This window comes from Phoca vitulina, unplaced genomic scaffold (assembly GCF_004348235.1).
Source record: "Phoca vitulina isolate PV1807 unplaced genomic scaffold, GSC_HSeal_1.0 scaffold33, whole genome shotgun sequence".
NCBI classification, from domain to species: domain Eukaryota; kingdom Metazoa; phylum Chordata; class Mammalia; order Carnivora; family Phocidae; genus Phoca; species Phoca vitulina.
This window is the reverse complement of record NW_022589736.1, coordinates 13,283,577-13,309,717: the sequence shown is the minus strand read 5'-3', so window position 1 is coordinate 13,309,717 and position 26,141 is coordinate 13,283,577. Positions and strand designations below refer to the sequence as shown.

The following is a 26,141-nucleotide window of genomic DNA, read 5'->3' as shown; positions in this document are numbered from 1 at the left end:
TGACCCTTGAACAACACGGGTTTGAACAGTGCCAGTCCACTTATAACATGGAATTTTTGGATAAATACAATATAGGACTGAATGGTGACAGATGGTAGGTACCCATGTTTTGAGCATAGCATAATGTAGAGTTAAAGTTGTCTGATCACTGTATTGTACACTTGAAACTAATGTAACATTATGTGTCAACTCTACTTAAAAAAATACAGTGCAGTACTCTGAATGTATTTTCCTCATGATTTTCATAATAACAGTTTTGTCTCTAGCTTACTTTATAGTAGGAATATAGCATACAGTACATATGATGAGGTATATGTTAATCAACTCTTTATCTGTAAGGCTTCTACTCAAGAGTACACTATTGGTAGTTAAGTTTTTGGGGAGTCAGAAGTTATAGGAAGATTTTCAACTGTGTCAGGGTTCGATACCCTTAACTCCCGCCTTGTTCAAGGGTCAACTGTAAAATCAGAATTTTAATTGGGGGGAGGATTTGGAAGTGGATAGAGACTTTCTGGTTGTCATAGTGACTGGGGAGACCTGCTGGCATATAGTGGGCAGGGCCAGGTACAGTGTATAATAGTTCCTGTTGAGAAACAGCATTTGTCTTAGTTATCAGAACCATGGCAGCAGTACATGGTAGGTAAGGTGATGAAGAGTGCCAACAAAAATTGCTTCTCAGACAATTTATTAGGTCAGTTTCTTAGTTTAAGGTACTTCATTGTGTTAATACTGACCATTGAAAATGGAATATACTTTACTTTTAGCTAATTTATCATCTTTTTGACCACTTGCTGCAGAAAAGTGAGTAATTCTTACAGTTTGATACTCCGGGAAATTTAATATGAATTTAAAGTAATATTTCTTATAGAGTATAGTATTAAGTTTTTGTTAGGAGATGATTTTCATTATCTTGTATCTTTTTGTTTTGTTATGTTTTCAAACTTGTAACAAGAAAAGTTGTAAAAATAGAACCCAAATTCTTCACATACCTTTTATTCGATTTACCAATTGTTTACACTTTGTCCATTTGATTCTTTCTTGCTCTCCCCCCTCTCTCTAACTCTGTCACATACACTCACACATCTGTATATATATATATATATATATAATAAATTGATTTGTAGTTAAACAAAACATTTTCTGTGAAAATCTAATTTCCTTTTATTAAAAGTCATACAGATTTGTAGCGTAAATGTCACTTACTGTAATATTATAATATAATCTCAGTAAAGCTTGTAAATTACTTTTCCTAGTTAAATCTTAAAATTTCAAACCATTTACCTAGTGTTGTTATGCTATTGTTGTTTAAAAATGACATTATTTACATAGGTTTTGTAAGCCTGTCATTAACATTTTTATTTTTGATCTACAATATATTACATAATATAGATGAACTTGGTATCTAAATCAGCTTTAATTAAAATTCTTCAGTATAACACAAACGAGGGTGCTCCAACCTCTATATAATAGCTTTAAGATACTTTGTTCTTAAGAGAAATTCTTTTAAAATCCCATTTTGAAAGAGTTAAGTTTTCCAGTGCCAGTCTTCTTTAAGAGTCCCAGAAACCTGGGTTGGCTGTGCTATTAACTAACCATGTTATGTATGGCCATTAGCTTGACCTCTTTAATGTGCCACCACACCCTCCCCCCCCACCCCCCGCCGAAAGCCTTCTACCGCACCCCTACCCATGTCCTTGTCATAAATATGGGAACTGGACTACATTGTCTGGAAGCCTTCTAGCTCAAAAATTTATGATTATATCCATGAGAAAATTTTCATTTCCAATTTTGCCTTACAGGAACACAGCTATTGAATGAAACAAGAAATGCCTCTATTAAGCTAAATTAAGAAAACTTAAACATGCAGTTTTCAGGGTTTTGAGGCCTGTATGTGTTGCTCCTCATTGGAATCTGTGTCCTGGTTACTTTCAGAGGTACCTTTGTTCCAAATGTAGGCACATGTTCTCTGTTCATTCTGCTTATTCTCTAGGCAAGCAGAGATGGAGGGGAATGTATATTTAAAATTAGTACTCTTGAATATTCATCTTGTTATCTCATTAATTTCAGAAAATAGTTTGATTTATACAGTTTATATTTGAATCCATGTTATTAGAAGTGATGTACTCGTTTAAAATATTCCATTTCTCTTTTACATTAACTTCTTTAAAAATGAATTTCTGTATGAAAATATCATATATATGACTTTTGGTATTTCTCGTTTATTGAAAGACATAATGGAAAGCACAACTTAGTAAGTGATTTTTTTTTTTTTTTTTTTGTACTGTTGTTTATACAGGTTCAACAAAGGTAAAAACCGCATCAGGGAAGGTCTAGGGAAACGACACCTTACAACAATGGCACTGATGAAGGCATAACTTTACAACTAGGAAATAGCTGTGTTATAAACCTTAAATGAGAACTCAGCTCACTTCAAAGGAGAGGAAAAAGGAAAGGAAAAGTTGTGTTGGATCATTTATTCTACTTCTTGACTCACTGTATAAATTAGATCTGTGTAGAGTACAAGAGCTCATGCTGGTGCAGAACCCTCCTGAGTGCAAAGGCTGAAGTCTGAATTCTAAAATTTTGAGAAATAGATGAATTCTATGCAGAAGAAACTTGGCAAAGTGTCTTACTTCGACTATAAATAACATAAGTGATATGTATTATATGGTCTGGCTAATGAATCTACATATATTAACATTGAGTGTTTTCTTTTTTTTTTTTTTTAAATAGAGTCTGGACAGCTATATATTACCCTTTTTGCCTTAAACACAAATAGACATTTTCTATTAAGGGAATCTGAGCCTGTCAATTTGTATGATGGATGTCATTATATAATTGTCTCCTCATTTCCCAGAAGTGTGAAAAATTTCTAAGCCTCTATCTTTCTCCCTCAAAATTTATCTAAAATAGTGTTTTGATACTCTTTTTTCTTTTTTGGAGATGGACAAGGTGACTATGGAAGTAATTCTTTCTAGCCTCTCTTTAAAGCTGTTGGTTAGGGGCGCCTGGGTGGCTCAGATGGTTAAGCATCTGCCTTCGGCTCAGGTCATGATTCCAGGGTCCTGGGATCAAGCCTCGCATTGGGCTCCCGGCTCAGCAGGGAGCCTGCTTCTCCTTCTCCCTCTGCCTCTCTCCCTGCTCATGCTCTCTCTCTGTATCTGTGTCTCAAATGAATAAATAAAATCCTTAAAAAAAAAAAAAAAAAGCTGTTGGTTAGAAAGGGTCAGGAATAGAGTAAAAACATCTCAATTCTTCGCCTACCCCAGTCTCCCTCTCCTACTTCAGGCACTGAGTCATAGGTTAGTTATTAAATTCATGTTCAAAGATAGTGATCATGTGCAGACAGTTGATTGTAGAGTGCTATTTTTTGCCCTGAATTCAGAAGCTGACTTCTGCTGGCATTACCTAGGTACCCTAGAGTCGAACTAGTTTTCTTTCACACTCACACATTTGGAGCAATCAGGTGTTAAACTTTAAGCAGTGGAACCTGGAAAGATTTCAGTAAGACACTAATGTACACTCATACACATTTGTATTAAATTGTGGAGCATTTGGAGTCACAGTGTCTTTTAAAAAACACAGTTGCCTGTTGCAGATTCTAGCAGAATGGGATAGAAATGGAAGTTATAGGACGTGTTAGCAAGGGTTTTGACAGTCAGTCTCCAGTAAAATACTGTTTGATGTCTTCACTGGTTAACCTTGTTATGTTCTAATGCAAAGTGAGGTAGAATATGTTTGATTGATTCTAACCTAAAAGAAATTTGAGAATGCAGACATGTGCACATACTTGAATTTTTTAGGTAAATTCACAGTAGTTGGTCTTGTGTATTTTCTTTAGGTAATAACTTTTTGTCTTGGTCCAGGTTACCCCGTACGGAGTCAGTAGGGCCATTGTGATTTTCTTGTTTTTGCCCAAATCAGCCTGAGACCTTTTATGGGAGCTTTGTACTAATATGTACCTATAGGTGTATGTACTGATATATATGGGGAACTTTGCCCAGGACAGGAGAATCACCCCACTCCAACTTTTTAGGTACCCAAACTGACTTTGTTAAGAGGAACTTGGATCTCAAATGATTCCTTAGTAGAAGTAACTCTGTAGGTAAAAAAAAAAAAAAAAAAACTACTTTAAAATGTTTCATTTGTATTACAAAGGTGAAGTCATTATTGTCTTTTCCCCTAAAATGTGATGTAAAAATTGTTAGCCATCAGAGGTTTTGGTTTAACTGAAGAGATGTGCTTTTCTAACTCAGTGCTGAGCTGCATTCTGATGGAAAATGACAACGTTGAGATCTGCAAAGTGTTCCTTCTTATTTCTTCCTTTGATTAGTGTGTTTCTCTTCTTAGGTGAAATTCTGCCTCTCCTTCCCAACCAGCGCAACCTAATTTTTTTTAATAGGATCAATCCTTTATTTTTTTATTTCTGAAAATATATTAAAAAATACATATTACTTATTTTGGAACTATATGAGAGTAGGTTGCATATATCATACTACTCTACCCATTTGTCCTTTTAAGGGTCATAACTATATTCTGAAATTCTGAAGTACAAGTGTGTAATTCTGAAGAACAAGGACGTTCTCTTTCCGTAACCACAGTAAAATGACTAAATAGGTGAATTATGTTTATCTAGTCTACAATCCTGTTGTCCTTTGAGTTTCCCAACAATGTCCTGGAGAGCAGATTTGCCCCAGTGCAGGGCCCAACTGGGTGTTACCCACCAGCTGCATTTCGTTGTCAGCTAGACTCTAGTCTCCTCGGACCTGGGATAGTCCCTCAGGAGTTCTTAATCCTTCGTGATACTGGTGTATTTGAGGACTGCAGCCCAGTTGTTTTGTAGAGTAGCACTCAGATGAGGGTTGTCTGTGGGTTCCTGTAATGAATGGGGTCCGTCCTAACGTGTGTGATGGTTTGGGGGCATTCCTTCAGGAAGCTTGTCCGGAAGAGAAAGGAAGACTGCATGGTGATCTCTTCACTTTTTTTCATTTAGCTCTTCAACAGAAAAACTTTGCATTTCTTCCTTAATTGAAATAGGATTCATATCTCTTGCATAAGAATAGGATTTACTGCTCTACTTTACTAGTTTTTGTTTTTATTACAAAGGCTTGAGAAAAATGGCAGTGAGATATTTTCTAGAATATGAGATGAGCTGGAAAGGAGACAACATTGAGCTTTTATCAGGAGAAATTTCTTTCTGCACAATTCCTGTTTTGAATTATGACAAAATCTCACTGTTGAACAAATATTTTGAACATAAAAGGTATAGCACTATTGAATTTGTTTTGTAGCAATAAACAGCTGAAGCTCTTTATGTATCACTTGAGATTGCTTCACTAAGGATTAGCTTTTCTTACAACCTGGTGCCTCTTTGTCTTAATAAATTTTCTTTAGCTAAAAATAGAATAAATGAACATATCAAGACTGATTCTCATTAGGTTCTAGAGATTTATGGGTTATATTAGATTTTAATGTGAAATGTCAGGATACTTACCATCTATAGTTATGACCCTTAAAAGTTTAATACTTGCAAGGTGTAGTGAAAGCTAGAAAATTAATTTGGAATATTGCAAAGTATAAGATTTAAATCTTGCTTTTTTAACAACTTTGAGACACATGATGCTATAAATTGATTTCTTAAAATATTTTAAGAGACATGGTGTTTGAATCTGATTTTAAAACAAATTTTAAGGAAGGGAATATATGATTTTGAATAAATAATAATTATGTCTTTTAGTATTAACAGATACTAATGAGCACCTCCAAGTATACTGCTGCTGGGTTGGTCTTTGGGGATAAAGACATGAACAAGACAAACATGGTGGGTGGCCTCTTAGAGCACAGAACTGGTGGGGAAGACGAGTACTGCATGAGTAGCATGGTATTATTAATATCAAAAGGGGAATGCAGGAGTCTGGGAGAGCAAGGGAACCTATCTGCACGGAGGGCAGGAAGACCATTGTTAGGAAATCATATTCCAGCTGAGGTCTGGCTAAGTGAAGAGGAGGAGGGAGAGGGTTTTTTTAAAAAAAAGATTATTTATTTGAGAGAGAGAAAGAGCATGTTTGTGCGTGTGATGGGGGAGGGGCAGGGGGAGAGACTCTTTCAAGCAGACTCCCCCACTAAACACAGAGCCCCACGTGGGGCTTGATCTTGAGCTCAATCTCAGGACCCATGAGATCATGACCTAAGCCGAAACCGAGAGTTCCCACTTAACAGACTGAACCATCCAGGTGCCCTGGGAGAGGGTTCTTAATAGAGGGAACAACATCTGTGAAGACCTGGAGTTGAGAGGTTGAGATTAAGATTAAGAAATGAAGGAAAATTTAGCATTGGTACAAGTAAGTAGCGGGAGGAGATTAAGTTTGTAATTTTAGTTTAGGTAAACACCACAATGTTGCCTCCATCTTATATTTTATTTCCCTTCCTGTCACCAAAACTAATCTGTTTCCTTCGTCTTTACAGTCCCCTTTTCCCGTTGTACATTAAAGTATACATTTGGAGATGGGGAGAAAAAGTCATTGTAACCCCATTACGTTAAAGCAGCCGTTTGCTTTTTTGCATATGACCCTGTGGTCTTGTCCAGATTGTGTGCGTGTATGTATGTGTATTTTTAAAATTTATTCATTTATTTGAGAGTGGGTGGAGGGGCAGAAAGAATCCTCAAGCAGACTTCCCGCTGAGCACGGAACCTGAAATGGGGCTGGATCTCATGACCTCAAGATCATGACCTGAGCCGAAACCAAGAGTCAGATGCTCAACTGACTGAGCCACCCAGGTGCCCCCAATACTATATATTTTTATATAATTGGATTCATAATGTATATGCAATTTTATATTTCAATTTCTAACATTGAGTTGTATTTAGACAGTTATCATATTTCTATAATTGTTTTTCATAATGCAAAATCATAATTATCATAGTCCTTAAAGATAATGATGCATGGTAACTTATTTAACTGTTTCCCTATTGTTTGGTTATTTAGGATGCTTCAATTTTTAAAAATGTTTGCAGAAGGAGTATCACTGGTGAATTTGCCCCTTTTCTTTAATAAAACAAGTTAGAACGAATTCCTTAGGCTAGATTTATAGTATTGAAATGTTTTTGCCTATGTCTGCCTGTCTTTCTTAAAAGACTGTACTAATTTACAATTACTGTGGTCATTGGTATACAAGGATATATTTCACCATGACTAGTTTAGTGGGCTCAAAATGGTATTAAAAGTTGCTTTTAGTTGTATATGTTTGATTTTTAGACAGGATAACTTTTGTCTAAATTGTGGTAAAATATATATAACATAAAATTTACCATCTTAGCCATTTTTAAGTGTGCAGTTCAGTAGTGTTAAGTATATTTACATTGTTGTGCAACCAGTCTCTAGAACTCTTTTTATCTTGAAAAACTGACACTTTGAGGGCACCTGGGTGGCTCAGTCGTTAAGCATCTGCCTTCGGCTCAGGTCATGATCCCAGGGTTCTGGGATCGAGCCCCGCGTCGGGCTCCCTGCTCAGAGGGAAGCCTGCTTCTCCCTCTCCCACTCCCCCTGCTTGTGTTCCCTCTCTCGCTGTTGCTCTCTGTCAAATAAATAGATAAAATCTTGAAAAAGAACAAAAACAAAAAACAACTGACACTTTGTACTTACTAAACAACTTCCCTTTTCCCTTCCTCCATCCCTTGGCACCCACCATTCATCCTACTTTCTGTCTCCATGAGTTTGATTAGTCTAGATACCTCATGTATATGGGATCATAAAGTATTTGTCTTTTTGTGACTGGCTCATTTCATTCAGTGTAATACCCTCATAGTTCATCCATGTTGTAGCAGGTGCCAGAATTTCCTTCCTTTTATTTTATTTTATTTTATTTTTTAAAGATTTTATTTATTTGAGAGCGAGAGAATGAGAGACAGAGAGCATGAGAGGGGGGAGGGTCAGAGGGAGAAGCAGACTCCCCACCGAGCAGGGAGCCCGATGCGGGACTCGATCCCGGGACTCCAGGATCATGACCCGAGCCGAAGGCAGCTGCTTAACCAACTGAGCCACCCAGGCGCCCGAATTTCCTTCCTTTTAAAGACTGAATAACTATTTCGTTGTTTGGATTACCACATTTTGGTAATGGACAAGTTGGTTTGCTTCCACCTTTTGGCTATTGTGAGCAGTGCCCCTATGAACATAGGTGTACAAATACCTCTTTGAGACTCACCTTTCTTTTGAGTACATACCCAAGTTCTTTTGAGTATATACCCAGAAGTGGAATTGCTGGATCGTATGGTAATTCTGTGTTTAATGTTTTGAGGAACTGCATACGGTTTTCCGTAGCGGCTGCACCATTTGACATTGCACAAGGGTTCCAGTTTCTCCACATCCTGGCCAACTCTTGTTATTTTCTGTTTTTTTGATAGCAGCCATCCTAATGGGTGTAGAGATGCTATCTCATTCTTAGGATAACTTTTTTCATCTGTTCACTATTTACATTTTTTCTTGTATCATATCCTTTTAAAATAGACCTTTCTCCCAAAATGCTTATTGAAAAATCACAGATTTTAACTCTGGATGATGCTTTTGCATCTCCAAAAATTTATTATGAGGCAATGTAGTTTTTTAATATATGTGTTGGAACTTTATATGTTTCTCTGGGGACACGGGTCATTTTGTGATGGTCAGCAGAGAGAGATAATGCATAGTGTAGTATACAGAAAAGTCAGAGAGAGAAAAAGGTTTCGTAAAGGGAGGAAGAGTGGAGAGTAACAGGTCCCAAAGATCAGTTTTGCCTGATGTATTGTTCTGTCAGGGACTCTGTTGGTGGTCTTACTTCCTGTTAAAATTAATGTGTTATGGTGAATTATAGATTTTGTATAGTGGAAACTCCAGAAAGATCTTTTTGAATGTTAGAGGGACTTTTGTGAATTCTATGGAAATGCCTATGTCTTTATATTTTTCATACATATGTATTTGTGCATGTGGACATTTGATCTTAAAGGTGATGTTATATTGAATTATGATTCATCTAGATTGAATTATGATTATTCCAAGACTTGACTGCTTTTTAATACGTGATTTTTATGGTAATGAATTTTTAAAAACTAATAATGTTATTTGACAGCTTTTTTAGATTCTGGGGTAGGTCAGATTGCTTGGATGCTGTGTTTTCTTTGAGTTCTTGATTTTGAAATAAAGTCATATTTAAATTTCCTCATTATGATTAGAAAGTCTCTTTACCTTCTATATTTGTGTGTCCATCTGCATGTGGCTTTGGAAAGTCAGAAGAGTCATTTCTACATAAAGGGAAGCTTTCTTTAAAAATTCAGAATGTGGTAATTCAGAAATTGGAATATGTTCAGTTATAATGTGCTGTGTATATCCTTTAATTCCTACTATTTTCCACTTAAAGACACTCTCCTGTCGTCTTGTACTTATTTGCAGGAGTTATTTCAATTGTAATTCAATAATTAATTGTATAATTATGTGTTTAGTGTCATTTTCTCTTGGTAGAGTGGAAGGAGATTGATCACCCTTGTAATACCAGCAACTAGCATTGTACCTGGTCTCTGCTTAATAGTTTTTGTATGGATGAGCAAAATTTTATTGCCTTTAAAATGAACTTATGATATGTCAGTACATGAAGAATTTCTAGGTGTTGTGAGGATAAATTGGGATATATTTTCATTCCCCATGTTTGTGAATCGTACTTTGCACATATTTATGACAGTTTCCACTGAGCCACAGAAAAGTATAGAAGCTTCACCAAGCTACTGAGGTTTCTTGGCGATTTGTTATAAGCAAAATGAATTGCCCTTTTATAAAATACCTTTAGAAATAGGTTTTGAAAGAACTGCTAATTACATTAGTACAGTTATTTTTGTTCATAAACAATTACTACCATCTAATATGCCTTGATATTATGTGAAAGAAGGATAATGTCATCCATAACATGTATTTTGTGGCTCATTCCACATCCTGCAACTTCAGGACATTTTACCTTCCTATCTTTTTTATTTTGTCTTACCTTTTTTCTGTGAAAAAAATCTGCAAAGATAGTTGATTAGCTTTGACAGTGTTAATTTTTAAATACCCCATATGAATTATTAGGAATTACTGTAAGAGCACCTGAGCACTATTTGGACAGAAAATATTACAAACATTTGGTATAGAGAAAGGTAAGTGGACAAAAGTCAACAACTTTTATTTTTATAATCAACATACATTTTATTCCATATTGATGAGTTTATAGCAATTGATTTTCAAAATTGTAGAACAAAGTGTTTATATACCACCTGTAAAATCTAAGTAGAATGACAAAGAAATAGAAGTCTATTAAGCTGATTTATTAACCCAAGAGGAGAGAAGTCAGAAATGGGTTTATAGTTTAATATTCAAAAGCCTTTTTCTATTTGCTGGCCAGTTGACATCTTGAATATTTACAGATTGTTTTTGTCACAAGTTTGGCCTCTTAAATTTCTTTTTTCTCATTTATCTACATGTTCTGAAAAAACTGACAGTAGTTTAATTCTAAAATATATTTCCAGGAAAGCCAAAACAGTTTTCTGAAAAGTGCATAGAAAAAACCCTAAATTATTGCCAAGAATGAAAAGATGCTGGGTTGTTATTCATATGATCAAAAAAATTTTTGGACAAAGCACAGTGCAAATACCCTTGTCTGTGTTTATTTTAGAAAAAAGATGTTGATGAAGTATTTTAAAGTGTGAAAACATATCAATTCCAAAACAGTATGTATAATATTACCTAATTTTTGTAAAATCAACAAAAAAAGTACATGGATAAGTCTAAAAGGTTGTTAGCAGTGCTTATCTCTGTATGGCGGGCCTAAGAGAGATCTTATTTTCTTTGGGCTTATTTTCATATACTTTTTTCTACTGTGAACGTGCATTATTTTTGTAATAAGAACTACTAGAGATGTATATTTACAAAAATAAGAAAGTAGAGCTCTTCTAAAAGTTAGTTTGTAATTCTTTAAGATTCTAGGGAGTTGGTCTGAATTATCTACAATGTTATTTGTGAGGAATAGTAGTATAATTTTGTTTTAAGATATACCGAGTCTTGGGCACCTGGGTGGCTCAGTTGGTTAAGCAACTGCCTTCGACTCAGGTCATGATTCCGGAGTCCTGGGATCGAGTCCCACATCGGGCTCCCGGCTCAGCGGGGAGCCTGCTTCTGACCCTCTCCCCTCTCGTGCTGTTTGTCTCTCTCAAATAAATAAATAAATAAAATCTTAAAAAAATATATATATACTTCTTTTCACATAGGGCCAAGAAAGATGGTCCAGTGAATTTGTTCATTGTTTTATTAAATGAATGAGAGAAAGAATACAAATAAGGTCAAAGTCAATCTTGTTTTTTCTCTCTTCCTGATGTTTTGGTTTTTTTGGTGAGTGAGGAATGGTGGGAAAAGATTTCTTTCCTCTGCCTAGCTGATTTTTCTTTATATCATTTGACATATAGTTCCTGTTATTGATCCCTTTTGAGCGGAAAGAAGTTGACTTTGGCCTTGTGTTTTCATTGGGAGAAAGGAAAATGGCATAACCTGGAGTGTCCCAATAGGTGTGTGGGGGAGCGCTCTTACTGTACTGCCTCTGGCTCTTCTCTCTGGGCTCTTGTCTCATTATGGGCCCTCCCCGGCCTCCTCTCTCATGCCCCACTCTGGGAATGCTGGATTGGGAGGTGATGGGGAGGAAAAATAAGATTGTGCTTTCGGCAAAAACTAATGATGTAATGTATGGTGATTAACATAACATAATAAAATAAAATAAAATTAAAAAGATCGTGCTTTCGGGGGTTAGCCAAGAGTTTGTGGTTTTGGGGGTGGCCATGTTAACAAAAAACAAACGTAGGAAACAAGATTGAAGTAAGAATTTTTTCTGTTGTAAAAAAGAACTAGCTCACAGCTGGTTGCAGGCAGTCCATTGGGAGGGCCCCTATTCCATTTCTTGTCTATGGAGCCACATTGGGGCTCTCATGTGTAGACAATGTTTTTGTTTTAAGCACTCCAGTTAAGGTCTGTACTTTTTTGGATTTATCTTTGTATTGTTTCAGGTATAGATTATTAAGTATATATTAAATATAGATTTTCTTTGTCATTTTCAGAGACTATATTTTAGAACACTTTTAGGTTTACAGAAAAATGGAGTGGAAACTACTGGGAGTTCTCTTATATCCCCTAAGAATACTCCCCGCCTTCCCGGTTTCCCCTCTTACTAACATCTTGCATTTGTATGATTCATTTACTGCAGTTAATTAGCCAGTATCAATGCATTATTGTTAACTAAAGTCCATAGTTTACATTAAGGGCCACTCTTTGTGTTGTACATTTTATGGGTTTTGACAAATGTATAATGACATGTATCTGCCATTAACAGTAGCATACAGAGTAGTTTCACTGCCATAAAAATTCCCTGCGCCCCCACCTATTCATCCTTCTCTTCCTCTTCTCACATCCCTGGCAATTACTAATCATTTTACTGTCTCCATAGGTTTGCCTTTTCCAGAATGTCATATAATTGGAATCATACACTATGTAGCCTTTTCAGACTGGCTTCCTTTACTTAACATTTAAAGTTCCTCCATGGTTTTTGTGTGTGTGTGTTTGTGTGTTGGTGTGTTTGTGTGTGTGTGTGTGTGTGTGTGTGTGTGTCAATAGCTCATTTCCTTTTATTGCTGAACAGTGTTCCGTAACCTGGATATAGCAGTTTGTCTATCCATTCACACACCGAAGAACAAGTGATTGCTTCCAAGTTCTGGCAATTACAAATAAAACTGCTATAAACATTCATGTACAGGTTTTTGTGTAGATATAAGTTCTTAACTCATTTGGGCAAATAATAAAGAATAACAATTGTTGCATAAAATGGTAAGAATTTGTTTAGTTTTGGAAGAAACCACCAAGCTGTTTTCCAAAGTGGCTGTATCATTTTGTATTCCCGCCAGCAGTTAATGAGAATTCCTGTTCCTCCACATCTTCGAAAGCATTTGGTGTTGTCAGTGTTTTTTTTTTGTTTTTTTTTTTTTGTTTGTTTTTAAAGATTTTATTTATTTATTCATGAGAGACAGAGAGAGAGAGAGAGACAGAGGCAGAGGGAGAAGCAGGCTCCCCGCGGAGCAGGGAGCCCGATGCGGGACTCGATCCCAGGACCCTGGGATCACGACCTGAGCCGAAGGCAGACGCTTAACCGACTGAGCCACCCAGGCGTCCTGGTGTTGTCAGTGTTTTGCAGTATAGTCATTCTAATAGATGTGTAGGGGTATCTCGTTGTTGTCTTAATTTGGGAAATTTCCTAATGACATGTGATGTTGAACCAACTCTTTTCATATGCTGAATTGCCATCTGTGTATCCTTTTTGGTGAGATGATATGGAATTTTAAAAACCAAAATATAATTCATTTTTTTTAAATAATAAAATGTGTTCTGTATAGAAAAGTATAGCAAAATGAAGACAGTAAAAATTCATATGTAATGCCACTATTCAGGGGAAGAATTGTTGATAACATTTTGATATTTTTTCTTTGTGCATACATCTTTCTCTCTCCCTGTGTGTGTGCATGGGTGCGTGTGTGTGTGTGTGTGTGTGTGTGTGTGTGTAATTCCGTAATAGTGGAATAGTAATAGTGGAATCATAATTTTTGTACCTTTCATGTTTACTTGTACACATTAACTTTTCCTATGTCATTCTTCTAGAACACAGTGGTCCTTGGCGGAATGTTAGGATCATTTGAGGGAACCTTTAAAATTTGTGATGCTTGGGCTGCATCTGGGACAGTGAAGTCCAAATCCCTGTAGATGGACCAAGGCATCATGCTTTTTAAAACTTCCCAGGTATTGGGCACCTGGGTGGCTCAGTCAGTTAAGCGGCTGCCTTCGGCTCAGGTCGTGATCCCAGGGTCCTGGGATGGAGTCCCGCATCGGGCTCCCTGCTCTGCGGGGAGCCTGCTTCTCCCTCTCCCTCTGCCTGCTTCTCTGCCTGCTTGTGTTCTCTCTCTATCTCTCTGTCAAATAAATAAATAAAATCTTTAAAAAAAAAGCAAACAAAAAACTTCCCAGGTATTTTCCATGTGTAGTGAAGATTGAGAACCATTGGTCTCAATATTTAAGAAAAAATGTAATTCCTCAAAGATAACATGAACTGTGATACCCTTTTTATAAAGTTTGGAACAACCACACTGCAACACAGGGGTGGGTGTCTGTGTGTGTGTGTGTGTGTGTGTGTGAGAAAGAGGGGGAGGAGATAATATTAGATAGATATAAGGGGAATCAAGAGAATCGAGGGAGTTTTATTAGAAACTCTTTTTTTCTGGATTCAGGATGTTTGTTACTTTGGGTTGAAGCAGGGGGGTGGGTTGGTGGTTGGGGGAGGGACTGTAGATTAAATGCAGATTATTGTTAATGTCCTAGTTTTTGTTTTGGGTGGTTGCTTTGTGCTGTTTATTATTAAAAATAAATAATTGAGTATATAAATAAGACTGGGCCATGCACGGACCAATGATAAGAACCAAGGACTTTGATTAAACCAATTCTTTGTGCCAGAGGCCCAGTAAGGAAAAATAGTAAATAAGCAAAACTGTTACATCCCTCTTATAAATGTACTTAGTAGGGTTTGATTATCACAGTGGTTTGATACCCAGTGCCATCCATTTGAAAAATGAACAAGGTAGGGGTGCCTGGGTGACTTAGTTGGTTAGGTGTCTGGTTCTTAATTTCAGCTCAGGTCATGATCCCAGGGTCTTAAGATCAAGCCCCATGTCAGGCTCTTTGCTGGGTGTGGAATGTGCTTAAGATTCCACCCACTGTGCATGTTTTTTTTCTCTCTCTCTCTCTCAAAAAAAAAAAAAGGAAAATGAACAAGCTATTCCTCAGTAGCCAGAGATTTTATATGCTTTTTTTCTGAAATTCTGTATCCATTCCACTTTCCTCACAGAGGTTTTTTTCCTAATGTACTTTGTCAAAACAACAAATATATGATGAATTTTGATGAATAATTATTCAGTTTAAATGAATTTTTTATTGGAAACTCGTCTTAATGAGTGGAGTGGGCTGATGTTACTTATTGTGCTTTCATTAAAGGAATTGTTGGATTATTTTTGTTCTCTGTCTCCCATGTTTTCACCTCTTAGAGCACTGTGCAGCAGTGAGGTGTCTGAGGGTTGGCCTTTTTCTTGTGAAGTGGGTCAAAGGTGGTTGCGTCAAGGGAGGTGGAAACAGAGGGCCCCTGCTGCCTGCATCTTCTCAAGCAGCTCAGCTGTAGTGATGAGTACATGTACAAGTTAAGGATCTGGAAATTAATTCTTTGAAGAGTGCCCATGCCAGAGTAAGCCCAGAGGTATGTGTGTTTTTAAAATTTGCATTCCAGGAGGATTCAGAATGATCTCTGGGGCAAAGGAAGCATATGAGAATGCATATAAATGTGTGTATATGTATATACACATATACAGACCTAACAGGAACACAGCATAGTACAAATGTGGAATTCTTTTTTACATTATTTGGGCCTTTAAAATCCTTTGCTTTGTATGATTTAAACATATATGAATATGAATACATATATATCCTTTACAAACAAATAAATATACATATATAGGGCTAGGTAGTCAGAATTTAAGTTTATTTTGAAATAATTTCAGACTTAGGAAAATGTTATAAGAGTAACACAGACAATTCTCCTATTCTTTTACCCTGGATTTCCTAAATGTAAGATTTTTTTTTAAAAGATTGTTTATTTATTTATTTGACAGAGAGAGAGACAGCAAGAGAGGGAACACAAGCAGGGGGAGTGGGAGAGGGAGAAGCAGGCTCCTCACTGAGCAGGGAGCCTGATGTGGGGCTTGATCCCAGGACCCTGGGATCATGACCTGAGCCAAAGGCAGACACTTAACGACTGAGCCACCTAGGCACCCCCCAAACGCTAAGATTTTACCACATTTATTTTCTCATTCTGTATTAATGTAATTTTTTTTCTGGACCCATAGGGGGTAAATTGAAGTATTTACCCCTAAATAGTTCAGGTTGTATTCCTAAAGTCCAGGCTGTTCTGTTATGTAACTGTAGTGTAATGGTCATAGTCAGGAAATTAACACTGATAACGTGTAGATGGTGTTCACACTTTCCCAGTTGTCCCCAAATATCATGTATTTCCCCTCATCCCTTTCTGGTCCAATATCTAACCTGGCATCATGTGTTACGTTGTAGTTAACCTGACTCTTGAGTCTCCTCTGATCTGTAATAGTTCCTCTGTCTTTTTTGCCTTTCATAATCTTGACTTTTTTTTTTTAAAGATTTTATTTATTTATTTGTCAGAGAGAGCGTGCACGCACAAGCAGGGGAAGCAACAGGCAGAGGGAGAAGCAGGCTCCCCACTGAGTGGGGAGTCTGTTGGGGGACTCGATCCCAGAACTCTGGGATCATGACCTGAGCCAAAGGAAGAAGGAAGACACTTAACTGACTGAGCCACCTAGATGCCCCCGATCTTGACATTTTATTTTACTTTTTAAAGATTTATTTATTTATTTATTTATTTATTTATTTATTTATTTGAGAGAGAGAGGTGTGAGAGAGAGAAGAGATCACGAATGGGGCGTGGGGGGTAGAGGGAAAAGCAGACTCCCCGCTAGTCAGGGAGCCTGATGGGGGACTCGATCCCAGGACCCTGGGATCATGACCTGAGTCGAAGGCAGACACTTAACTGATGGAGCCACCCAGGCGCCCTGACCTTGACATTTTAGACTACAACTTGGTTATATATACTATATTAGAATATGTGGTCAGATACATTTACTGTTGCAACATGTGATAAAAAAAGAACAGAATGAGAGAAACAAAAAGCTATTGGTTGCTTAGCAGAAGTTAAGGACTGACAGTAGTGAGTCAAATTAATTACTTGCGATTTTCATTTTCAAAACTAATACTGTTATCAGTGAGATGGGGAGTGATGATAATTGGAAATTTATGGAAACATGAATATAGATAGTCTTCTCTTCACTGATCAGATATGGAGGAGAGAGCTGACTGAAAATAATGCCCTATAGAGCCCCTTCCCTGCATGGAAAGAGAAAAATACTGGGAGAGAGCAAAGCTAACAGAAAGTACTTTTCAAAAACATTATGTTTTTCTAGAAGAGTGGAAGTGATTTCTCTGGAGCTGGAAATGCAAAGAACTGAAAAGAAAGTCAGTGTATACCTAACATGGGCAAGGGATAGAAAGAACTGGGAGAACTTGATTTGAGGAGTTTGATTTAGATGGTGATTTGTCTTTATCAGGTCTTCAGAGGGAATCATTAAAGAGCACAGTTTTGATTTCAGGTTTAAAAACTTGGTCTTTGACTCATCTGAGCTTTCTGATTTAGTTTGCAAATACAGATATTCTCTTTTAAAGAAAACAGGTAGTTAGGATAATTGCCCAGTTTTGTCCTCCATTTGCAAACAGTTTCTCACTGCCATCGATCTGTAGCACTGCCTTAAATTACCACCCATATGGAGAATACATTACGGGTGGATATATATGCACATGTTATAGCACCTCTTTTTTGAAGAGCTGAAAACTTCACCCTGAATTTTAAAACTATACATTTTGACAAGAAAGGCGTGATATCAGAGAAAGCGGAAGCCTTTGAAAGGTTTTGGATTCTATGTTTTACTTCCAGCCTTGGTTGGTTGACTGTGTACCTCAGTTGTCCAATTGAAAAATGGGAAGATAACAAATAAGACTTTAAGTGTGAAGGCAAAGGAACTGCCTTTGATTTGCTTTGGGATCCATTATGTAATGATACATTAAGGATATCAAAATGATAAATGGGAAAGAAGGAAAACGGGAGGACAGTTGACAGTATGGTAAGGGGAACAAATTGCTGGTGGAGATTCACTCTAATAAATAGAACGTGTAACCACGTTAACCCGAATGTCAGTTCTCTCTTTTAGTTAACCCTATAGGTTGACTTTGAAAAGGGCAGGTATGTGGTAAGTAGAAGATGTAACGAAGGTATTCAGTATTAACTGAGCATCGGTGCAACTTGGCTATTGAAAACCATCTGCCCCAAATGGCGGTTATGCTCAATTTAAAAAATCTCTGGCCCATGCCTCTTCTGGTGAGGCCAACGAATTTACGAACCCTTTAGGATTCCTAGTGTGAAGTGTGAATGTAGACTTCTCTTCAGGTACTAGGATGTCAGTCAGAGGTGTCTCTGTGAGGAGGAGGGCAAGGAATTTATAGGATAGTTTTCGAAGTTTCATATCTATTAGGCAGACCTGGGAGCTTGGAGTTAGCAAGATAGAATTTTATTTTTATCCACATTTTATTTTCTGTGTTTCAAGTATGAGATTTTTGAGAAATTGGAAAAAAGTATTAAGGCTTTGCAGTGCAGGGTATTTTCGTTGACTACTTCTGAGTGTTTTTAAAAACTTGCACATAGCATCTGTGATTGGCTATATGAGAATTTATAGCATAGCACTTTATTTCTCCTGTCATGACTTTTGTGAGAAAATGTTTTCATTCACTGTACTTAGTGATTTGCAGCAGATTACCCACATTTTGTTTTGTTTTGTTTATAACCGGTTAATTCTTTGCAATGTGATACATTTGGACTTTGAGGATGGTGGTTTTCACATGTGCTGAAATCACTTTGAATCCATTTCAAGAAGATACAGCCTATCCTTTTGTTGTTTCTTATTAACTGCTTCAGAGCCTTCATGGATAGCTAAGCAAAGCATGTAATGTATTTCTCTGAAGTTGAACTGTGCTCCTGCTTGAGCTTCTGAAAGCAGAAACAGCAGTGAGCTCTTGGTGATGAAACCTGTTGGATTTCTGGAGGAAGCAGCGGAGTCTTTGGCTTGTTAACTAGCAATGATTCAAGTCTTGCAGATTGTAAAGGAGCTGGTGACACCATCGAGGCAAAAAGCAGCCAAAGTGAAGGAAGGTAGGAACATCGTCAGAATGAACAGTCGGAGCACTCAGAGGTTTTTACAAATATCGACCTAACGAACAGCTATAAAAAAGGAGTTTTGAGTTATCACGTATGCTTTTGCTCTTCTTATATAATGGTAACTGAAAAGGATCAGGTAATGGCATAATTTTAAACATGCCTTATTATTCCTATTTTTAAATGACAAATTAGAAGCATATCTTCTTATTAAAAGGTATGAAGAATAAGGAGAGGTTATGACATATCTACTGCAATAGTATTTTTCACACTGGAAAAATCCTCTTGTATTATGTATTTTGGAGGTAGGAGAATAATTTATATAATCCTCTCTTAATTTTAAAATACAAATGTTCCTGGCAGAAATCAGAAAGGAACAAGCTAGGATTCTGCCTGTAGCAGGGCAAAAGAACTAGATGGTTCTTATTTGTGTGGCCAGCTGATGAAATAATAGTTACAAATATTAATTCAGCCACTGAATGGTAGTTTTTTTGCCTTTTTGAGTGAATAATTACTTTTTTCTGTTTATGATTATATGCTTAATCAATGCTGCTTATATTTAAGATAGTTCTATATAGCCTGTGTCAGTTTGGGATATGTTGAAATACATTTTCAAAATCTTTCTAAATTGCCATGTCTGACTTACAGATCTTAAAATGAACTAATGCAGATACACCTTTGAAGAAATACTTGTGTTTTTTACTTTTTTAAACATTTGAAATAGTAAATCTCCAAAATGACAATAAGGAATTGATTTTAAAAATGCACGTTTATAAACTTAGTTTATAATGCTGTCAATTTCATGAATTTAATCCATGATTTAAAATCAGTCAGTTGATAAATTTGTCTATCAGCTTTTTCACATGTAAGATATAGCATTCTGTCTTTATATGATTCAAATAGCATAAATATACCTCAGATAATGTAAAATACAGATTATTTTGGGTTTTTAAAAAAACTTGATATGATCTGTGTTTAAAGTAAAGCTTATGAGATTCCTTAAGTCTTGTGCAACATTATTTGGGATGATGGTATGAAATAATATTGTGACATATACTATAATCAGCCACATATATAGTATTACAGCTGGAAGAAACCCTAGCCCATCTTGTCTTTTCTCATTTTATGGAAGGACATGGTATTTAAATGGAAAGAAATGCATGTCAAAATGCAGAGAAACTATTGTCATTTACCTTGGAAAATATAATATTTAGGATACTTTACAATTACTTACTCCTGTTTGCTACTTTATTTCTCCTTCTTTTTCTTCTATAATAAAAAGGACTGCATTCCTATCTCTGAATAGCAGGATTCTAACAATTAGGCATTAAAAAAAAAGCTGACTGCTTTTACTAATTCAGGAGAATATAAATTAGTTAATTTAATTGCAATCTGTTTGAAAATGTCAGATTCATACGGTTTAACCTTTACAGATGGAATTTTTTTTATTGGAATGTTTCTTCTAGTTTATATGTTTTCGGTCATAATCATAATTACTTGGAATACACCCAGGGAAAAAAGTAATAATATTCTTCTTGTTTTTCAAAGTGCATATACATATATAGCATGATCATATTTGATAGGAAATGCCATATGAATATAGAAAAAATAGTACTAAAAGATGCTATATACTAAAGTAGTAGAACAGCTTTTGTTCTTAGATTCTTTTTCTTATTTTTTTTCAGGCAGAATTTTCTGTGACCAGGCAAAACAGAGGCGTCTTATATGTAGATTTTTTTTTCATTCTTTTTTCCAAACCTATTCTTATAGTGTTTTTAATCATTTAGCTAATATATTTACTGTTAGTTTTATCCTTTTTAAAAATATTGTTACATTTTGCCAATTTTTAATATTGATAAGCAGAAAAACAAAGTTCTATAAACAAATATAAAACAGTGACCTATAAAAAGAGAGTTTTTAAACTAAATTCTTTAAAATACAACATGAATTTGGATGAATGTAGAACAACATTTCAAAGTATTTGTTCACATTCATATGAGTAAATAGTATGGAAAAATTGATGTGTGAAGGAAAGTATCAAAGTTGGGGATGAAATAATTATGATAAATGGCTTGAAAATTTTCATAAATTAGTTTTCCTTGGTATGAGATAGTAAACAAACTCAATATATTTTATTATAAGTAGGACTCAAGGGTATGGTGAAGGATTATCTTGAGAAAGGAGGGAGATTATACAATATTCATGAATATTTTCTTTAAAAATTTCAAAATATCTGCCAAATCACTGCTTTGTCATTTATTGAAGTATCAAGTATCCCAACCTACCCAGCACTTAGTGAAATACATTACTAAGAGTTCATGTTAATGCTCTTTAGGAAACTTAGAATTTTGCAGCAGTTAGCATTATAAGGAAGGGAGAGAACTAGTAATGTTATTTGAAGGATAATTTTAGTGGATCTATAATTCTTTTTTCCAATAGTACAGTGGGGAGCTGATGGAAATGATTGACAATTGTAAGATGGTTGAAATACAACCTTGGGCAAAATAAAGGAACATTAGGCAAAGGATAAGTGCTCTTTGGAAAAGTATCCTTGTCTTATGGGAGAGAGGGTCACATATACATGTATGCGCTCACTGGTTTGTCCATTCATCATGTATTTATTCGTAAAGCCCTTATCAGGTGTCCACTATTTGCAGGTCACTGTGTTAGTCACTGGAGACACAAAAAAAGATACGATCCTGCCCATGCCTGGGGCATAGTACACACTCAGCTATTTGTTGAATGAATGAATCAGTCAATGAATGGAAGAATATAAATTTGTTAAGGTAAACTAGTCTGAGAGTTAAAGCAGTGTGATCTTGTAGACCAAGGAAAGGGATGGAATAAGTGATTTATGCTAAGTGGAAACACAAACTGTCACAGTTTTCCTCTTGAATGTCCTGGTGAGGCTCCATCTTCAGGGCCATGTTTGAGTAGATTTGGAAGGCTGAACCCCATTGAGCAAACTCAAGTAAAACTGTACAGTCTGTTCAAATGTACATAAGGCACACATGCAGTCATTGTGGCTGTGTATTAGTGAGGGGCCTGGTTTTCTCCTTTTTAAAATGCTTCATGTCTATTTGGATAAAAATATTTAAAAAATAGTACATGTTTCCCTATCTTGTAAAACGGAAGTCTGCTAAATATAAGTATGATTCAGGTTCTTTATTAAAAAATTTTTTTTAGGGGCGCCTGGGTGGCTCAGTCGTTAAGCGTCTGCCTTTGGCTCAGATCATGATCCCAGGGTCCTGGGATCGAGCCCCGCATCGGGCTCCCTGCTCTGCGGGAAGCCTGCTTCTCTCTCTCCCACTCCCCCTGCTTGTGTTCCCTCTCTCGCTGTGTCTCTCTCTGTCAAATAAATAAATAAAATCTTAAAAAAAAAAAAAAAAATTTTTTTTTAGGTTGCAAAACCTGATGACAATGTTTATTAAAATTATTCTTAAAGGAAGAGTAGATTTAGAGTGAGACCCTGAAGATCCCCCCTGTTAGTAAAACATAGGAGCTTTGGTATCTGTCTTAATCTTTTTATTCCTACTTTTATGCCTGAACACCTCTCCTTTACATTATTAAACTAGCCTCCTCACTCATTTTATTTGATAAACATTCACTGAACACTTATGACTTCTTAGATGCAAGGGTACAGTATCCTCAAGAAACGCATGTACAGTGGCAAGAGACAAAAGTCAATAATTACAATAGTATGATAGGTATTATAGTAGACAGTGTCGTGGGAACCCCATGGGGAACTGGCCCTAGTTTGGTAATTAGAGCAAAGGAATTAAACTCTTTAGTGAAGTGACAGATGCTCTCATTTGAGCTAAGTATCAGAGGATGCATAAAAAGCTAGTGAGCTGGGGGCAGGGGATGGGGGAGAGTGTATACAAGCATCCTAAGCAAAATGAATAGTAGAGGGTTGCTCAGGTACCCAAACATGAAGAGACTTACATACCATGTGAAGAAGTTTGGAAACTTTTAGATGATAATGGGAGAAGGTGAGAAGAAGTCTGGTCATGTGGTATTCAGTCATTTAACTCTCTATTCCATCCTTCCATTAGTATCTGAGATAACTTTCTGAAACAGTTTGTCATGGAACCTGGAATTTGGACTTACCCTGTATTTCTACTGTATTACTGGGTCTCTCCATGCACCATCTGTGCCGGCTCAGCAAAATGCTTGCTGTTTCTCAGACATGCTGCTCCATTAGGATGGGGGGTTCTTTCCCTCCTCCAACAATTACATCCCTTACCAGGTCAGCCTACGAGGCTCAAATGCCACCCTTCCAGAAAGCATTCCCTAACTTTCTCCCCTCACCCTTTTAGGTCAGAATTAATCATTCCTTTGTGTTGTTTTAGCATTTTACTTTTGCCTATTATTATACCTGTAACATTCTGTACATTATGGTTATAGTTGTTAAGTTGGTCAATGTTAATTGAAATAGTTGACCCTTGAACAGTATGGGGGTTAGGGGTGCCAACCCCAACACAGTTGAAAATCCACATATAACTTTAGACTGCCCAAAACTTGACTGCTAACAGCCTACTGTTGACCGGAAGGAAGCCTTACTGATAACATAAACTGTCTATTAACACATATTTTGTGTGTTATATATATTATATACTGTATTCTTACAGTAAAGTAAGCTAGAGAAAAGAAAATGTTACTAAGAAAATTATAAGGAAAATACACTTACAGTACTGTTCTGTATTGATACTATAACTGTACATCATCTGTTTACAAGATGAATCATCTGTCAGTACCTACATCAGTATTGTCTTAATATGATACAAAACATTGTAGCTGTCATACGTCTTACTAACACTAGACATCAAAAATGGAAAGATAATGTGAAAAAGAAATGCATATCAGGTATAATGATTCATGCATTGATAATAAGAAAGCAGCAGTAAGATTGCTTTATGGTAGCCTTGTGTAATCAATATGATTGCTTCATGGGAGCCTACCCTGTATGCTAATGAATAAATCATATAAAATTTTTATGGCACACAGTGTTACGGTCATATTCATAATATAAGAAACATTGTTAGGTTTTTGAAGAAAAAGCCCCTACCTGTGATGCTAGGCTGATATGCAGTTCTTCCAAGTATACTGTATGGTAATGTAATTCTTTGAAAGCAAAGTTATAAACAGTAAGGAAACTCACACATTATTAATTTCATATTAAACATCACCCACCTTATGCTTATCTAAGGATAGGCTATCCACTTCCATGAGTCTTGCAACGATGTTCTACATGATGAATACTTAAGTGATGATGGTGACACAAAGCATCTCATGCAGTTCTTGCCTATAGTTACTAGATGTTCACATGAACACACATACACAACAGATTAGTTTATTAACTGTATGGCATGATGATTATTTACTGTTTATGAAGTAGAAGTGGATCATCATAGAGGTCTTCATACCCGTTGTCTTCACATTGAGTAGGCTGAGGAGGAAGAGAAAGCAGGGGTTGGTCTTCCTGTGTCAGGTGTAGCAGCGGAGGGGGAGGGGGAGGCAAGGGAAGCAGGCACAATTGGTGAAACTGTTTGGAAATACATCATAATTTCTGCCTGGCTTTTTTTGGCTTTTTCGTTTTTCTAAAACTGTTTCTCTCCTGTATCAACCCTTCTTCCACCATTTACTTTAGTTTCAGTGCCTGTATCATAGAAGGGTCTATGTTGTAAAAGAAGTCAAAAGCAGTTTTGAATAATTGGACCCCTTCTGCCAAATTATCTGATTTCAGTTTGTTTTCTGGCTCTGCTGCTTCTATGTCTCCTTCCTCATTGTCCAGCACTGGTTCGGAAGCATTCATCTCCATCAGGTCATCTCTTAATTCCTCTGATGTGGTATCTGTTAGCTCTTGAATTCCTCTAAGTTCCATATCTTGAAACCCTTCACCCCCTGCCCCCATCTTTTTTTGCCATATCCACAATCTCTTTCGTGGTTTCCTTGATTGGCTCTGTTGTAAATCCTGTGAAGTTGTGTACGACATCTGGACTCACAATGGCATCTTCAATAGTGTAATTATTTCCAGACTTTCATAATGTTCTTCTCTCTGTCTCTCTCTTCCATGGCGATAACAATCCTTTCTTTAGAGTCCCATGTAATGAGCCTTCAAGGTCCTTATGACCCCCAGTCTAGAGGCTGAATTAGAGATGTTGTGTTTGGGGGCAAGTAGATCACTTTGACAACTTTGGTGTTGAACTCATGGGGTTCTGGGTGGCCAGGGACATTGTCCAAGATCAAAAGAACTTCAAAAGGCAGTCTTTTACTGGCAAGGTACTTCCTCACTTCAGAGACAAACCATTGGTGGAACCGATCCAGGAAAAGGGTTCTCGTTGTCCCGTTGTACAACCCAAAGACTGACAGCTGGTGTTTATCTTTTCCCTTCAAGGCTAGGCTTTATAGATAGGGACACTCTGATCATAAACCTGACTCCATTTGCACAAAACAGTAGAGTTAGCCTGGGGCGCCTGGGTGGCTCAGTCGGTTAAGCGTCTGCCTTCGGCTCAGGTCATGATCCTGGGGTCCTGGGATCGAGTCCCGCATCAGTCTCCTTGCTCTGCGGGGAGCCTGCTTCTCCCTCTCCTCCCCACTTGTGCTGTCTCTCACTATCTCTGTCTCTCTCAAATAAATAAGACAAAACAAAACAAAACAAAAAAACAGTAGAGTTAGCCTGTCCCTTCCTGCCTTAAACCCTGATACTTTCTCTTGCTTACTAATAAATGTCCTTTGTGGCATTCTTTTTTTTTTCTCCCCAGGAAAAAACCCTGCATTAGAAACATGTTCAGGCAGATATCCTATCTCCTCAGTGATTTTTCTTAAGGGTATCTGGAAACTTGTCTGCTGCCTCTTGGAGGGCAGAAACTGCTTCTCCTGTTATCTTGACATTTATTAAGCCAAACCTTTTTCTAAAATTATCAAACCATCCTTTGCTGGCATTAAATCATCTGACTTTAGATCCTTCATCCTCTTTTTGCTTTAAGTTACCGCATAATGACTTTGCTTTTTTTCCAATCATATTAGGCTCTCTATAGGTGTGCCTTTCTTATAGCAATTCTGCACCCACATAAATGCTGCATTTTCAGTATGAGATAAAAGGTATTTCATGCAAGGTTTTCATGTCTCCTGGCATAGCTGAGCCAGTGGCTTTACAGATTTCCTTTTCCCTCTTTTTCTTTCTTTCTTTCTTTCTTTCTTTCTTTCTTTCTTTCTTTCTTTCT

The 26,141-nt window shown here is 36.7% G+C and overlaps 1 protein-coding gene across 2 annotated transcripts in view; it reads left to right on the top strand.

The window, feature by feature from the left end:
• The window catches only part of USP6NL (USP6 N-terminal like), a 189,859-nt gene that overhangs the window by 23,494 nt on the left and 140,224 nt on the right, over positions 1–26,141 (top strand). The window contains exon 1 of one of the 2 annotated variants that reach the window (XM_032425550.1): positions 18,301–18,912. The exons of the other annotated variant lie outside the window; for it this stretch is intronic. Coding sequence (XP_032281441.1) covers positions 18,840–18,912 — 73 coding nt within the window. The 5' untranslated portion in view covers positions 18,301–18,839. Of the gene's footprint in view, positions 1–18,300; positions 18,913–26,141 lie in introns of those variants that run through there. 2 annotated transcript variants of the gene reach the window in all.